Source organism: Podarcis pityusensis (assembly GCF_964106645.2).
Source record: "Podarcis pityusensis genome assembly, chromosome: 17".
Taxonomy (NCBI): domain Eukaryota; kingdom Metazoa; phylum Chordata; class Lepidosauria; order Squamata; family Lacertidae; genus Podarcis; species Podarcis pityusensis.
In genome coordinates this window covers 41,479,427-41,496,353 of record NC_138042.1, presented here as the reverse complement: position 1 = coordinate 41,496,353, position 16,927 = coordinate 41,479,427, and the positions used below count along the sequence as shown (strand labels likewise).

General features: G+C 44.3%; 2 protein-coding genes across 11 annotated transcripts in view; one reads left to right on the top strand and one right to left on the bottom strand.

Moving 5' to 3' along the window:
- The window catches only part of CTC1 (CST telomere replication complex component 1), a 42,187-nt gene extending 31,328 nt beyond the window's left edge, over nucleotides 1–10,859 (top strand). For all 5 annotated transcript variants that reach the window (XM_080987090.1, XM_080987091.1, XM_080987092.1 and 2 more), the window contains 8 exons: nucleotides 3,206–3,312; nucleotides 3,519–3,687; nucleotides 4,949–5,029; nucleotides 6,296–6,455; nucleotides 7,971–8,035; nucleotides 9,192–9,357; nucleotides 9,484–9,610; nucleotides 10,594–10,859. In XM_080987090.1, the coding sequence (XP_080843216.1) occupies nucleotides 3,206–3,312; nucleotides 3,519–3,687; nucleotides 4,949–5,029; nucleotides 6,296–6,455; nucleotides 7,971–8,035; nucleotides 9,192–9,357; nucleotides 9,484–9,610; nucleotides 10,594–10,697 (979 nt within the window). In that variant the 3' untranslated portion in view covers nucleotides 10,698–10,859. The remainder of the gene's footprint in view (nucleotides 1–3,205; nucleotides 3,313–3,518; nucleotides 3,688–4,948; nucleotides 5,030–6,295; nucleotides 6,456–7,970; nucleotides 8,036–9,191; nucleotides 9,358–9,483; nucleotides 9,611–10,593) is intronic.
- A 1,804-nt stretch (nucleotides 10,860–12,663) lies between these two features.
- Nucleotides 12,664–16,927, bottom strand: part of ATP6V1A (ATPase H+ transporting V1 subunit A) — a 29,887-nt gene continuing 25,623 nt past the window's right edge. For all 6 annotated transcript variants that reach the window (XM_080987139.1, XM_080987142.1, XM_080987140.1 and 3 more), the window contains exons 12-15: nucleotides 16,555–16,758; nucleotides 15,970–16,064; nucleotides 15,026–15,197; nucleotides 12,664–13,687 (exon numbers count right to left, since the gene is read on the bottom strand). In XM_080987139.1, coding sequence (XP_080843265.1) covers nucleotides 13,595–13,687; nucleotides 15,026–15,197; nucleotides 15,970–16,064; nucleotides 16,555–16,758 — 564 coding nt within the window. In that variant the 3' untranslated portion in view covers nucleotides 12,664–13,594. The remainder of the gene's footprint in view (nucleotides 13,688–15,025; nucleotides 15,198–15,969; nucleotides 16,065–16,554; nucleotides 16,759–16,927) is intronic.

The window sequence follows — 16,927 nt, the reverse complement described above, 5'->3', positions numbered from 1 at the left end:
AAAAGATTCGCAGGGAACAACACGGCCCAGTCAACTAGTTCCTGCAATGGGGAATTTTTGTATTGCTGCTGACTCTCCGCTAAAAAGAAAATGTAATGATATTCTGGCTTTTAATGCCAACATCTTTGGCTGTGGATATGAGAGAAGCTGTTTTTTGAGTACCAGTGCCTTGTATTGAGATGAGAGAGAGAGCTAGCTGAGGACATGAGGTGCACACAGACCTCGTCTTAATCTGAAGAGTAATTTGCATGTGCATGGGCAGGAGGATCAGGGAAGTGGCGCTCTCTTGAGCCCCACCCGCCCCCTCCATACACGAGTGCTGCCTCCGTAATGTATGGATTAATGTATGGATGCTTTTAAACAAGACCAAAAGGGATCATGTTAAGATTAAGCACCAGAGATGCCAGTTAACACACACGTTGCTTGATATTCACCATGCGGCTGTGTCATGTTGTGATAGGAATTTTGAGGTCTTAATATGGTAATGTTCATAAGCGTACTAACCAAGCACATACATAGATCAGCACAGGAAGACCAACCTGGAACCATTTTGATTCCTAAACTGAGCAAATGTTTTCTCTGCAAGGTCAAAGTGGGAAACCTCCCCATTGTCTCTTTCCTCACAAATCCTGTCTTAAGGGCACATTTAAGATATGAATAGGGTGTGAGCTGTGACCTGGCCCAGGAGCTAAGTATCATTACAAAAGACTGGCCAGGCTCCCCAGGAAATCCAGTCAAGTAACCTGCTGCCAGACAGGAGATAAACAATGACAGGAGAAAAACAACATTCAAATTTCTGTTTAGACCACCTTTTTTGTGATGTAGGTATGATGTATCTGAGGGGTGGTCTTAGGTTACACCCCTTCTGTGATGTATGTATGCTGTTTCTGGGGGTGGTCTTGATCTACAGGGTGGCAATTTCAAAAGTCTTTATAAGGCCTTGCACGCCATTGTTCTGGGTTCCTCCTCCTTTCCTGCGGGTGAGGGGAGCACCCTGTTGCAACAGATCACAAAGATCAGGCTTACGAGCTGCTTTGCTTCTCAATATTCTCTGGTTGGCCTCTGTTATCTTCTCCTACCAATAGGGAACCTATGTAAGGACTCTATATGGGCTCTTGGATATCCCATAAGGGAAAAGGGCAATTTTTGTTTACAACAGTGTCCTGACCCCTTCAATCCCATACCTCTGCCACACACCTTTGCTTGAATCTGCACCTCTTCTGCCTTCAGGTTCATGTCTGGAAATTGTTCCTTCGGAACTGGGAAGTTTCCACAGTGATGATGCTATTAGGGAAGTGGTTACTGACTCAGCCTGCGCTGTTTTTTTGTGTGTGGGATGAGGAATATCTGATGCTTAGCTCCATCTGCTGCAATCTCTGTCTTCTCCCTGGATGTTAATGAAGGGTACAGTTTGGCAGTCCTTGCCTTTGTCTTGTGCCCGTCTGTCAGTTGCCTCCTTTCGTCGGCCTTTGCCTTCAGATTTATTCCGCTTTCTTCTCTTGTCAAAGAACTTGCCCTTCTAATGGCGTTGATTTGCTGCCTCTAGTTTTGCTTCTGTTTTCCCCGCCCCAGTTTTGACCATAGATGTACCAAGTAGATACCACTTCGGTGTTTGCTACCCTGGACTACTTTGGGAAGAAAGGCAGGATAGGAATTTAATCAATAAATCCTGCTCTTGCTCAACATGATGCCCCCTCAGGAGCCATAATTTTTTCCCGTTGAAGCATCTCTCCTATTGAGACATGCTGACACTCCAGGTGCTTTAATAATAATAATAATAATAATAATAATAATAATAATAATAATTTATTCCCCGCCCATCTGTGGCTGGGTTTCCATCCACTCTAGGTGGCTCCCAACAGAATATTAAAAACAAGATAAAACATTAAACATTAAAAACTTCCCTAAACAGGGCTGCCTTCAGATGTCTTCTAAAAGTCAGATACCGTATTTTTCGCCCTATAGGACGCACCGTCCCATAAGGCGCACCTAGTTTTTTGGGGGGGAAATAAAGGGAAAAAAATTATTTCCCCTCCAGGCGTGGGGCTAGGGCGGGGGAAGCCTGAGCTTCCCCCGCCCCAGCCCCCAAACAGGCAGCTCTCTGCAAGCCGTGGGAGTCCAGCGCTGGCTCCCGCTGCTTGCTGAGAGGTCCGCGAAGCCTGGACGCGCTGAGCTCGGCGCGCGCAGGCTTCAGCATGCAGGCAACTCTCCGCAAGCAGCGGGAGCGCTCCCGCTGCTTGCGAAGAGGTCAGCGAAGCCTGGAGAGCAGAGGGGTCGGTGCGCACCGACCCCTCTCGCTCTCCAGGCTTCAGCGAAAGCCTGCATTCGCCCCATAGGACGCACACACATTTCCCCTTCATTTTTGGAGGGGAAAAAGTGTGTCCTATAGGGCGAAAAATACGGTAGTTGTTTATTGCTTTGACATCTGTTGGGAGGGCGTTCCACAGGGCAGGCGCCACCACCGAGAAGGCCCTCTGCCTGGTTCCCTGTAACCTCACTTCTCGCAGTAAGGGAACCGCCAGAAGGCCCTCAGCGCTGGACCTCAGTGTCCGGGCTGAACAATGTGGGTGGAGACGCTCCTTCAGGTATACTGGGCCGAGGCCCTTTAGGGCTTGAAAGGTCAGCACCAACACTCGGAAACGTACTGGGAGTCAAAGTAGGTCTTTCAGGACCAATGTTCTATGGTCACTTTAAGAGTACAAACATATTGGGTTGAGAATCTGGCCGTTCCCAGAGATGGAAAGAAGATAAAGTCCCTACTAGAGAAGAATGGCAGATTAAGTTGATAGACTATGCCGAAATGGCAAAAATGACCGGAAGAATCAGAAATCAGGAGGGCCAAAACATTAATAAGGAATGGAGAAAATTTATAATTTACCTTAAAACCCATTGTAAACAGTTAAAATTCTTAGTGCTATTGCAATAATGCTTGTAATGTAACGACAAATTATGGATATAATGGAGATACAAAAATATGGGTTATTATAAAAGATGCAGAAGGACAAGATTAGCAATAAGACCCACTAAAGGGAGGAGGGAAGTCCAGGAGATTCTTTAGAATCTTGTTTTTATATAGTATGTTCTTTAGGTGAATGTAAATTTTAATATGGAAAATCAAATAAAATTTTGGGGAGAGAATTTGGCCGTGCTCTCTCCAAGTATTTGAGAACCTGGTAAAATTCTTAAACCTGTTCCCACTCATTAGTTTCACAGGCTCCCTGGTCTCTTTCTCTGGCCTAATAGTGCAGAGGACTTTGGTTCAATCTTACGTTGGAAAGAAGTCGCCTGGAGAGGTTTTGATGCACCAGATGGGTGAGAACCTTGAATGTACTATAGAAGGAGCATTTCTGGTCCATGGCTGAGCACATAAATAAGACACATGGACCTGATCGGTGCGTCTGGGTCAGGCAGAATGATTCTGTAGAGCTGCTCTTGTGCCAAGTCTGTAGCTCTGTCTTTCCTAACTGAGGGTATTTACTGGATGAGATCAAAGTGTTGCCTGTCTTCCTTACACTTAGGTAACCTCTTAACCCGGGATTACACCGTGAAGCTACGTGTATCACCTACAGCTGGTGCCTCAGAAGTGCTGGATGTGTACATTGAAACGGCATTCTTGCCCTACCTTTGGGGTCTGCTTCCTGGCGCCAGAATTCTCTTTCAGAACTTGCAGCGCAAGGTTTCCATCAGGTATGTGGATCCAAAAGGCGTTGAAATGGGCTTAGGCGCCTACTCTGGGCTGGTTGGTTTGTTTGCGCTGACCACCACCCAGGGCTGTAGCTACCGGGTGTTGAGAAACGCTCCCGCCAGGGGCACAGGCAAGGGGTGTGTGTGCAAAATCGGCTAAAACATATGTCCATAAATATGTCTATACAGTGGTACCTCTGATTACGTACTTTAATAATAATAATAATAATAATAATAATAATATATTATTTATACCCTGCCCATCTGGCTGAGTCTCCCCAGCCACTCTGGGCGGCTCCCAATCAAGTGTTAAAAACAATACAGCATTAAATATTAAAACTTCCCTAAACAGGGCTGTCTTCAGATGTCTTTTAAAGATAGGATAGCTGCTTATTTCCTTCACATCTGAAGGGTGGGCGCCACTACCGAGAAGGCCCTCTGCCTGGTTCCCTGTAACATCACTTCTCGCAGGGAGGAAACCGCCAGAAGGCCCTCGGCGCTGGATCTCAGTGTCCGGGCTGAACAATGGGAGTGGAGACGCTCCTTCAGGTATAATTCGTTCCGGAGGTCCATTCTTAACCTGAGGTACCACTTTAGCTAATGGGGCCTCCCGCTGCTGCTGCGCTGCTTGTGCGCGATTTGTGTTCTCATCCTGAGGTAATGCTCTTAACCCGAGGTAATACTTCTGGGTTAGCGGAGTCTGTAACCCGAAGTGTTTGTAACCCAAGGTGTTTGTAACCCAAGGTACCACTGTAAATAAAAATAATATTTCCGCATAGGAAAAGGTTTTAAATAGAGGGTCTTGAATGGGTGGAGGGTTGGGTTGGAGGAGAGGCGGAAAGAAGAGCTAATTTGTCCGTGGCGCAATCTGGACAGTTCTGCCAGGGGCACAAGATCACCTCCCTACGGCTCTACCACCCCCCCAACCTTGCCATGCTCTCATTACTAGATACAGCACCTCTGTATCTGTGGATGTCAAGTCCGTTGGGGACACAACTGATTATATGTTGCACTGTTAAGTTATATGAAATTCTGAGGGCTCAACATGGACCTTTTAAGGCTGGCACAGTTACAAACAGTACTGAGTCAAGCCCGGCCGGATGTGGCAGTGGTGTGCTGTACTGGGGGGGTGGGGGGTGGAATTAGCACCTACTCTGAGCTCCAGTTCTTTGGGAATCCCATTTCTGTCCCGTGGCATTGATATATTTCTTTAAGGATAACAGACAGGCTGCTTCCTCGAAAAACCAAAACCTCTGTATTACAGATTCAAAAACGTCTATTGTACATACATTATGTCCAGCTGCGTGTCTGTTCTGGCCGCTGCACCCCACGACTTTTCTTCCCTGTGAGTACAAAACTCTTCACAGCTCTGCCCTCTCACTCAACTCCCTACTGTGTTTGGCAAATGTGTTTCATTTTTTTCATTTTTCTTTTAAAAAAAATCGTTTTTATTTGCTTTTACCAGGACAAGTTTACAGTCAAACAGCTTATATAATCATTTCATGAGATTCTCTGTACAGTGGTACCTCGGGTTAAGAACTTAATTCGTTCCGGAGGTCCATTCTTAACCTGAAACTGTTCTTAACCCGAGGTACCACTTTAGCTAATGGGGCTTCCCCCTGTCGCCACGCCGCCATGGCGTGATTTCTGTTCTCATGCTGAAGCAAAGTTCTTAACTCGAGGTACTACTTCTGGGTTAGTGGAGTCTGTAACCCAAAGTGTTTGTAACCCGAAGCATTTGTAACCCAAGGTACCACTGTATTCCTGACTTCTCCCATCCCCTACATGGGTCCTTATTACAATATTTAAAATGACATATCAGTCCGTTCTCCAAATTTTCCATTTTTCCAAATTATCCATAGTTTTCGTTACTTTACAAGTGTATCTCAAAGTCCAGCTAAAGTTTTAACTTGCTTACAATGGTCTCCTAGATATATTATAAAATTTCCCCATTCTTTTTTAAAGTCCTTATCTTCTTGATTCCTGAGTTTCCCAGTTAGTTTTGCCATCTCAGCGTAGACCAGCAACTTGGTTTGCCATTCTTCCCTAGTTGGGATTATTTCTTCTTTCCATCTTTGGGCGAGCAACACCTGTGCAGCTGTTGTCGCACACATAAAACGTCTTTTCTGTTCCCTTGGGATCTCAGTACCTATAAGTCCTAATAGGAAAGCTTCAGGTTTTTTAACAAAAGTTATTTTACACATCTTTTTTCAATTCGTTATATACCATTTCCCAAAATGGTTTTGTTACCTTACATGTCCACCACATATGGTAAAAGGTGCCTTCCTTTTCTTTACACTTGCAGCAGAAATTTGAACTTGTTCTATACATTTTAGTTAATTTAATAGGGCTCAAATACCCACCGGTACATCATTTTCATATTTAGCGTACAGGATGCTGTGAATTTCAAATCTGTTTCCCAAAGCCTCTCCCAATCTGCCACCTGTATTATAAAGTCCTTTGCCCAATTTAACCTGTTCATCTTTTTTATGCCATTCCAGGAGCAAATTATACATTTTCGACAGTATTTCAGTATTGCTTTCTAGAAGATCTTTTTGAAACTTTGTGAAACCTTTCTGCTTGTCTATCCTTTTTGTCTTTTTAATTTTAGGCAGCTGGGTGCCGCCTCTGCTCCTTCCGTGCTGCATTTGTCCAGGATAACGCCTGAGCCTTCTGGTCTGGGCCAGGCGCAGGTTGCCTGTCACGTGACGTGTGTCCTGTCTTTGTCCCTGCACTGGAGCTGCTCCCTTTGCAACTGCATCTTCACAGAGGTGCCCAACAAACTCCTATCCTCTAACTAGAACCTTTTTCCTGGTATTTTTCTGTGCAAAGGGGGGCATATTTTTTAATAACAATAATTTTTATTAGATTTCAATGACAATAACCCAATGTTAGCCTCATTATAACAGTGCCAAATTATACAATTATACAATTACTAATCCCAATCATTCAGATGCCAAATTATATAATTTAGGTGGCCTCCTGCGTGCTAGAATTGATGGCTTGATGATTTGCTTTGTTTCTGCTTTCCAACATCTTATTCATCTCCATTACATTCCAGTCAAAATAACAACCCCTTATACTACAACTGCAATATTAACAACATCCACTTGTCTTGACACATTAAATGATTTATAAACCCAGAGGTGAAGCATTCAAACTACAGTGGCACCTCGGTTTTTGAATGTCTCCAGTGACGGACATTTTGGTTTACAAACGCCGTAAACCCAGAAGTAAATGCTTTGATTTTTGAACACGCCTCGGAATTCGAACATGCCACGAGTTTCCGCCAAGCGCAGGATCCTAAGGCTTAACTGTCGGCTTTTGAGTTTTCGGTTTTTGAACGTTTCAGAATTCGAACGGTCTTCCGGAACGGATTAGGTTCGAAAACCGAGGTACCACTGTATATCCTTCTTCCTCCTGTGTGTGACAGTTGCCGTATTTTTCGCTCCATAAGACACACTTTCTTCTTCCTAAAAAGTAAGGGGAAATGTCTGTGCGTCTTATGGAGCGAATATGTGGTCCCTGGAGCCGAATTGCCCAGGGGCAAAAAGCAGATCATGCTTTTTTTTTTTTTTTTTTTGAAAGAGGGAAGGGGGTGTTGAAACAAAGCCGCTGATTGTTTGCCCATCGGGAAGGAGATAAGGGACACTAGAGATAAAGGAGGCTGCCTGGGAGGGGGGAGGTAAAGACAGCAAACTTGCAAAGGGGGGAAACAGGAAGACTAAAGCAATAAGGGGAGAAATTAGAAGAAAAGGAGGAGCAAAAAACTGCTCTAGCTAAGGAAAAGACACTAAGGCAAGCAAGAGGGAAGGAAGTGTTGAAAGGAAACAACTGATCGGTGGGATCGGGAGAGAGATAAGGGACACTAGCGGAGGCTGCCTGGGAGGGGGGAGGTAAAAGCCCATAGATCCTCAGGATTTTTACATTGGGTCACCCCAAATTCACCATCAGATCACATAGCATGTCCATGGCTACAGCCTGCACCAAAAAAATCATGCACCCACTGTTTCATTCAGAATATTTTTTCTTGTTTTCCTCCTCTAAAAACTAGGTGCGTCTTATGGTCAGGTGCGTCTTATGGAGCGAAAAATATGGTATTCTGTCCGTGGTGTTCCCTCTTGTCCTTGTAAAATGTTATGTTTATCTATTCGCATTTTTGTGAGGAGAAAGCATTCAGTTGTAGGAACCCCGCACCTCTATCCCGAAGGACGTTTACTTGTTTACCAGTTTACCCCCTCAGTGAGAAGTGACCTGAGTTCGCCATCTTTTCCTTTCTCATCCAGGGAAGATGCAGCCGGTATAACCCACCTTGCCTGTCGCGTACAGGAGTGTGCAAAGCCCGTGCCAGGTAAGTACTGTGGATTAGATTTGAGGTGAATTTGCCTTCCACAATCTTCCTTTGATGTGGCTTTGAAGGTTCTGTTTAGCCAGAGTCAGGATTTGAATGCAATGTCTGTGCAGCCTGTGCAAGTCTCAAAGTTTGTCTGGTTTTACTCAGTCCCTTCCAGCCCCTTCAGCCAAGTTTTTACCTGCCCCATACCTGACATGGTATATGGCACCAGGTATAGGGTAGGCGGGTGTGGCTTGGCCAAAAAGTCCCCACGGGCCAAATGCCAGAGTCGTCTAGGTGGTCTAGGGGAGGTTCCTACTAGACTGGACTGTAAGCCAGTTGAGTAGACTGTCAGGAATGGAGAGTCCTCCTCTCCCTTCGGTAACTTCACAAACAAGAAATAACAAGCCGTTTATAATTTATAGTTCTTTTATTCAAGCATCAGGTTGCGAGCAAAAATCCACATCTTTCCACAAGGAGAGCAGTTAGCTACTCTAAATCCTCCCACTTCTGTCTCCCGCAACATCCTGGGCGCCAACGGAAAGTCCCACCTCCTCTTTGCGTCCTTTGTTCTCAAATATGGACAGACTTCCTAGTTCAGGGGTAGGCAACCTAAGGCCCGGGGGGCCGGATCTGGCCCAATCGCCTTCTCAATCCGGCCCGCAGACGGTCCAGGAATCAGCGTGTTTTTACATGAGTAGAATGTGTGATTTTATTTAAAATGCATCTCTGGGTTATTTGTGGGGCATAGGAATTCGTTCATTTCCCTCCAAAAAATATAGTCCACCCCCCCCCAAGCTCTGAGGGACAGTGGACCGGCTCACGGCTGAAAAAGGTTGCTGACCCCTGTTTTAGTTTGTGGGGAAGGAGGTTCCCCCACACTAATGACGTCTCGGCTAGCTGCTCCCTCCCTTCTCTTTCCCTTGCTATTACCTCGTAGTTACGTAACTCCTGTCTAAACTGCTCTGCGTCTGTGTCTCTCGCTGCTTCTCAAACCACTGAAGACAAGGGGGGTGGGTGTGAATCTTCCCCCTCTGGCTCCTCTTCGGAGCTAAGCTGATCTGCCTGAGAATGCATTCCCCAGTCCTGTGCTTCAGGCCATTCCCTGACACAGACAGACCACCATTCCAAGTCAGAATAATTTTGTGATCTCCTTACTCCTTCAAACCTTCAGAATCATAGTAGAAGATGGAACAAGCGAGTTTGTGGTGGTGTGCAAGAACCAACAGGTGCAGAAAGTGCTGGCTTTGAGTGCCAAGGAGTGGGATATTGTACAGAACCATGTTAAGAACACGGGCAGTATTGGCATTCAGCACAGTGAAGTTAATACGGCTCCTGGGGTGAGTGGCTTATTCTTCTCTTGTTGAACTGCTAGCTCCGTATCTGAATTACGAATTCTCCCTGGTGATCTTCTCTGTGTATTTCACTTGCTCAGCCCACTGCCAATAATCTTCTGTTTTTGATAGCAAACTGAGGAGCGTGAAGACCTGTTCACCTGGTACTTGAGAAGCTTATGCAGAAGCCCAGTTGTCTGTCGGCCTGTCCTGTTGACTTTCAGACCAGATAGAAAGCCCTCGGGAGATCACGAGGCAGGTATGTAGATACGTGTCCTCAATCTTATCGGAGCTGAGATGTCATGGACTGGTTGGATGAGTGGCGTTGTGGTCTAAACCACTGAGCCTCTTGGGCTTGCCAATCAGAAGGTCGGCGGTTTGAATCCCCGCGACGGAGCTCCCGTTGCTCGGTCCCAGCTCCTGCCAACCTAGCAGTTTGAAAGCACGCCAGTGCAAGTAGATAAATAGGTACCGCTGTGGTGGGAAGGTAAACGGCGTTTCTGTGCACTCTGGTTTCCGTCAGCGTGTTCCATTGTGCCAGAAGCGGTTTAGTCCTGCTGGCCACATGACCTGGAAAGCTGTCTGTGGACAACGGCATCTCCCTCGGCCTGAAAGCGAGATGAGCACAACCCCAGTCGCCTTTGACTGGATTTAATTGTCCAGGTGTCCTTTACTTTTTTCACATAACATAGTTTTTATTGAATTGGTTGAAAAGTATTTACGTATTAGGAATCAGAGGAAAAGGGCAAGTTGGCTGTTGGCCTGCACATTTTAAAATAAACAAACAAAAAAAAGCAGGTTTGGCAATTTGATTAATATACCTGTGGTTTTTTTTTTGTGGGTTTATGATGGGTTGGAAGGGTTTGTCATCCATGGTCCTATAGACCTCTGGTGATTTATACTTTAAGGACCAAGAATCTGGAGATTGTGGCATGTTGGAAAGGCAATGAACTCTAACAGGATGTCAGCTTCTTAAATTTAGAAAGAAAATTGTAGGTGTCTAGGTATCTTTTTCCAGCTTATAGTCTGAGCTTAGTGTTGTCCTAACCAACTTTCCCCAAGAAAATATCTTGATTTTTTAGGTAGCTCAAATAATGTTTTAAAAGTAAATGAAATGAAAAAAATAATACAATGGAATTGTACAATGGCTACATGGTCGTTTGGTTTCAACACCCCAAATCTTACGTGGAATGTTGAGACTTCATGGTTTAAAGTGAAACTGTGTTTTTGTTTTTCCCCAAGGTTTAGGACAGTTGAGGAGGTTTTTCTCCAATGGCTTGGAGTTCCTAAGTCAGACGAGGCAGCGGTGGAACTTGATATGTCTGGATGTCCAGGAGGCGACATGAACGTGAGGCTTGTAACAAACGGCTGTACATCTCGGGTCTTATCCTGCTGCGGAAGAGCAATTATGACATTTCTGCTTCTTCCATGCAACCCATCATTTGGAGACACGTCATTTACGTTTCTCATATAAAATGCAGTAAATGTAATAAACCTGAACAAATCTATTTTGTGGCTTTTTAAAGATATTCCTAATTGCTGTCGCAAAAATAATACTAACACTCATTTTAAACATCTAGCTTGTTTTTCTGTCATGCAGATATGACTATTAATTTTCACCACCTTTCGTGTATTCTAGCCAATTTTTTGCAAATTCTGGCACTGACCGTTCTAGCTACTATGAATGCATAACATGCTAGATTTTATTTTTGCTGAGTGGTAGGTTTGATATACATTCCGAGACTCTGATGAGTTTTGGGACGAGGGGAATTCCATAGCTGAGAGCCCCTCGAAACATTCCTTCACATTCTTGAGGTCTTGATTCATCAAATTAAGAGGATTTCTGCACAATCTTAAGGGTCATGTCAAAAACATGGGGACTGAGGTGCTCTCAGGCTTAAACAGGCTTTTTTAAAAGCCTCTGGACCTCCACTAGTCGCTAAGTGGAAGCTGAGCCCTCTAGCTGAAAAAAAATCAGTGAACATTTTTGCTACATAAGGAAGGACAGGTCAAGTATATTCTAAATCCATTTTTTATTCTCAGTTACTTCAACAATGTACACAGTTTCTAGCAACAGATAATGTACTTACTATACAGGCTTCCCCTCCCCTCCCCACCTTGTCTCATTCCTCCATTTTTTGGTGAACCAAGAATTTGCAGCAGCACAGTAAGTTATTTTTCTAACACTGAAAAACAGACACAAAACAAGGAGACAAAATATATATGAAACTGAACTGGCCAGTTTTAGGCAGGTACAGCACAATAAATAGACATCTTTATTTCAGATATAGTTTGTAAAATTTTACAGCATCCTCTTAAAGTAGTTATCGGTTTCATAGGCATGAAATGCTACAGCACAGTACAGTCAATTAGGTTTTCAGCAAAAGTGGGTTTTGCACAAATCATTCATACGCCACGCTTGAGGAAACTGACACTCAATGCAGAACCAACAATAATGTCAATATGCAGTTAGGTTTTAACTGGCATTTAACTTAAAGACAAGATACGCCTGGAGGTTAGGAACCTAGAAACTTCCTGGCAATGTTATTTTATTTTTGGGTGGAGAGAGAGATGGAGCATTTAACTTGTACAAGTGTCACCTGCAATTATAACCATTCTGCAACTCTCTTAAGTGGGTTTTCTGCTGTTTAGAATAGGAAACTGACCCAGAAGGGGCATTAGGTCTTTTTTGCTAGGAACCCGTGTTTTTGCAGCAGTGACATGATGGCACTAGATGTTTATTCAGTGAAAACTAAGGTTCTTCTTCATTATTGAAACTGTAATCAGAACATGAGCACCAGGAAAAGTAACTAACTTCTCCAAGGTGAGAAAATACTACCCTGCACACTAGAAGGTAACTGAGCAGTACTGCTCACGTGTCCTGCAAGACAAGACTAGCAGAGCAAACGTCCCAAAATCATCAGCTCTGTAAAATGACAAATTCTATATTCTCTTACTCCACCACAGGGATGGGGAAACCTATAGGCTCCAGCTGCTGTCTGCCTACAACTCCTATCATTCCTAACCACCAGCCATGCGACCTGAGACTGATGGGAGCTGGAGTCCAGTAAAATTCAGACAGCCAAAGGCTCCCCATCTAGAGACGGGAAAGCCTGGGAAAAATCAGAAAAATTGAGGGGGGACTAGGTCCACCCCCCCATCCCCCCCAAGCTGTCGTCCCCCCCCCCGGAAAAAACGGCTTTTTTGGGGGGGGGGAATGACCCCCCCCAATTTTTCCAGTTTTCCCCCAGACCTTCCCATCTCTACCCCCATCCCTACCCTATAATGTTAAGAACTACTGTTCCGCTATTCCAGTGATTGAAATAAAAACAAAAATCCAAAGTAAAAAATGTGTGGCTTCCAATTTTGCTTTAATTGTTGCGGTAAATGCAAAGAATAACGCAGGCAAGGAGGCAGAGGAGAGGACTGCTGCCTTGTCCCACTGAAAAACAATGATTAAGTTTCTGCCTTGTCCCACTGCATATAGGCAAAAATATATATTAAGCTGCAGCACACAGAGATGTGACTTAATTTCTGTATTTGGGGGTGGAGATGATCTAGGAAGGGAGTGGAACCCATTACTAGCTGGAAGCAACCATTGTTGTGAGAAATAAATGTAATTCGTATTTAAGGAAAATTGTGCTTCCTCAGATAAGATGAGCAGAAAGATTGCTGCTGGGCACTTCTCTTTGCCCCACAAGCCTGCAAATTTTCAACACACTGGATGAAACAGGAAAATAGTGAAATAATATTGTAGCTAAGTAATTTTAACTATAGATTTGATTTTTTCCAGGGTAGCAGCAGCAGCAGCAACATTAAAGTACAATAAATAAATCCTATCTCTGATGCATCCGAATTGCCTCAACTGAATAGCAGTAATCCAGGAAAAAGGGTTCAAGTGCCCCAATGCCATCTATACATATACAGCAGCATATGTGTTTTTTTCCTCTCTCCCAGAAAAACTCTTGAGCTCCCCTGGTTCTCTTCCAAAGAAAGGGAAACTGCCGGCTAAGAGGTCAAATCTGGTAAAGGAGACTTCCAAAATCAAAGGGACCTTTACAAAACCTGTTTTACGCTCTTAAGATCAGATTTACCCACACAAACACACAGCTATCAAACTAAACGGGAATGTTTTCAAAGATAAAAGGAAATCTTCAGTGAAGCGTGCATCTTCTATCCATGGAAAAGCAAGAAGACGGAGATGAGGAACACACTCAGTTGGGGCTCCAGAAGAGTCGTGACTCTAGTCTTCCAAACTGCGGAACGCATTCTGCATGTCTTCAAAGAGCTGGGCGTAGTCTGCTTTGATCTTTGCCTCTCCATCTTTCACTGGGTCCTGAAATTGGACAGACCAAAACTCAGAAATTGCTGGGGCTTTGTGGTTCATTGTCAGGAAGGAGGTTGCCAGGAGTATTTCCTTCCTAGGCAATTTCTACCCCCAGTGCCCATGCATTTATCAATACAGTGGTGCCTTGGTACTCAAACAACTTGGAACCCAAACACTGTAAACCTGGAAGTAAGCTTTCCGGTTTGAGAACTTTTTTCAGAAGCCGAACGTGCTCCATTTTGAGTGTTACGCTTCCAATTTGAGTGCCACACTTCCAATTTTGGCATTACGCTGAGGTCTGTCTGTTTTTGCTATTTTGCATTTTTGTGGCTCTTTTTTGTGACTTTGTGGAACCCAGTTCAACTATTGATTGATTGATTGATTGATTGACTGATTGATTGTGTGTCTGCACTACACTGTTTATTGCTTTCATTTTATGGATCACTGGTCTTGTTAGATAGTAAAATTCATGTTAAATGGCTGTTTGAGAGGTTGTTGTTAATCGTCTGGAACGGATTGCTTTACTTTCTATGGGAAAGTGCACCTTGGTTTTGGAACGCTTTGGTTTTGGAACGGACTTCCGCAACGGATTAAGCTTGAGAACCAAGGTACCACTGTACGTGGAAGGCATTCTACTCTCCTCTTCCCATTGGATTGAGGTAACACAGTTTTAAACCACCGTCTGGATGGACTAGAAAAAAGCAAAACTGTCAGCGTGGACAACAGCCATGTTCATCCCAGAAACAGCCAACTGCGGCCATGGCAAGACTATTCTAATCACTGATCTCAAATTGATAAATGAAATATGGCTTGTGGTCAGAGGAGAAGAGACTGTGGATCACTGTGACCACTAATGTAGCCCTTTCCTTAAGTTTTGTTATTTTTAAAAGGGGTAAGGCTCAACTGGAGACAATTTTAATCTTACTTTATAGCTCATGTCAAACGACCACATAATAACACAATGGCCATTATGCTTATTTGCCTTCAGTAGTAGTAAAGCTCTGGTCTATTTTGGTGGAATCCCGCAATGTGTTTTAAGTTTTTACTCTGCTAACTATACATTGGAATCTGCTCTGGCTTATTTATTGAGTAGAATTCTATGACACAATAACCTGTTGGCAGTGGGAGTGAAGAATGGAATATGAAAATTGCCTACTTCATCTTTTTGTTTTCTCTTAAATATAAAAACACAACACTGCCAAGTGGGGCCTCAAATGCTTGCCAAGTTAAATAGGGGGCATTCTGACAATGTCCTCACGCTACCCAAAAATGGAGACCGCCTAACACAGCCAGGAGAAGGAATCTCGGTTTGTTTTGCTGTAACTCTCCCTCACGCAGAGGACATACCTTGAATTTCATTGATGTGAGTCGGTAAAGAATCTCATTCATGTTCTCTCTGATGATGGCCCAAGTGATCTTATTGTCACTCTGGGCAGTGGTCTCAACTGCTCGACGTGCCATATCATAAAAGGCGATCATGTTGGACAGTATTCCCACTGTCTTATAAAATGGGCAGAACCTAACAGAAAAAAAGCAGAGGAGGCTTGCAAGTCCTGTCTTAAGGACGCATTTGTGAATGAATAGGGTGAGCCTGTGACCTGGACTCAGGAACTAAAATATTAACCATCATAAAAGAATGGCCAGGCTGCCCAGGTAGGGCAATCAGTGACGATTAACAGATATCCTGGCAGACAGGATTTCTGCTGTAGACCACCTCCTGTGATGTATCTATGATGTTTCAAGGGGTGGTCTGGGGCTACAGGGTGGGCAATTTCAAAAGTCTATATAAGGGCTTGCGCACCATTGTTCAGGGTTCTCATCCCTCCTGCGTGTGGCGAGTGGGGACCCTGTTGCAACAGTTCCTTTAATAAAGATCAGGCTTACTAGCCGCTTCTCAATATTCTCTGGGTGGCCCCTGTTTTTTCCTACCAATAGGGAACCCACTTAAGGACTCTTTATGGGCTCCTTAATATCCCATAAGGGAAAGGGAGCAGTTTTTCTTATAACACTACCATAAGCTCAACAGATTTCTACAGGTTAAGGAGTTCCAGGGCAGCTAAGCAAATCTGAAAGCTGTTCTTGCTCCTGCTTTCTGGAGATGACATTTTATTCTCGGCAGCAGATGAGTCACGGAACAGCAAACTGCTGCAGGAAGAGACCAAAATTCTAATGCCCTTCTTCCCCCATGAAAGTTAACTGGGAAAAGTCTAGCGTAACACTGTCTACTTCTTCAGTGCCCATTTCAGCTCCTGAAACATCAGAAACTCTTGTGAAAATAGATAGCTGCAAACCTGTCATATGGAGTGTAGCCATTCTGTTGCAGGAAGTCATCTTTAATGAGCTTGGCAACTTCCAGTGTGATTTTGTCTGTTTCTGCCAAGGAAGCCTAGAAGTGAAAGAGACTCGTTAGCTTCCTGGCTCCCTGCTGCTCCTGATGTTACAGGTTCATTTATTTTATTTAAAAAATTCTCTAGTCCACCTGTTACTGAATCATCTGTCCGCCGTATTTCCCAACTACAACTTCTGTTCCGGCTTCTGATAACCTCCACATCTCCAGACGCTTCTCATTTACTCACTGCCAGTCCTAAACTGCTCACTCTAAGCCTTGTTTTGCCAATAAGGGAGAAAAACCCCCTTTGAGAGGGAGCGTATCACTTATAATTTGCGTACCAGCACCTACCACTGTTTTAGATGCTAACTAAACCGTTTTAGTCCTGTCGCTATCCTCGCCCAAGTCCTTCACCCACCCCATTGATGCCAAGAGGCAGGCACCGTCGCTGGACTGTATTGCATTATCCCACAGACATGCCTATAGCAGTTGAGAATATGGAGGAAAAATGTCTCCCCAAAACATTGCTCCCCCTGCCGCTCCTCACCTTTCCCACCAGCTGAACAATCTCTGCAAGATCCTCCTCTTCCTGCAAGATCTCCTTTGCTTTAGTCCTCAAGGGGACAAATTCTGGGAAGTGCTTGTCATAGTACTCGTCGAGAGCGCGCGTGTACTTGCTGTAGCTGATCAGCCAGTTCACAGATGGGAAGTGCTTCCGCTGAGCAAGCTTCTTATCCAAGCCCCAGAACACCTGCCAGGCAACCAGGCTTTTATTCATTTAGTCAACTTACAGACGGCTTGCTACACAATGTGGGTCTCTCTCCAAGCAGTTTGCAATAAGAAAGTCAGAGACTCTAAAATAACCAGGGTTCAAGGTCTCTAAAACACACAGCAGAGCAATACACACATACAGATAATAA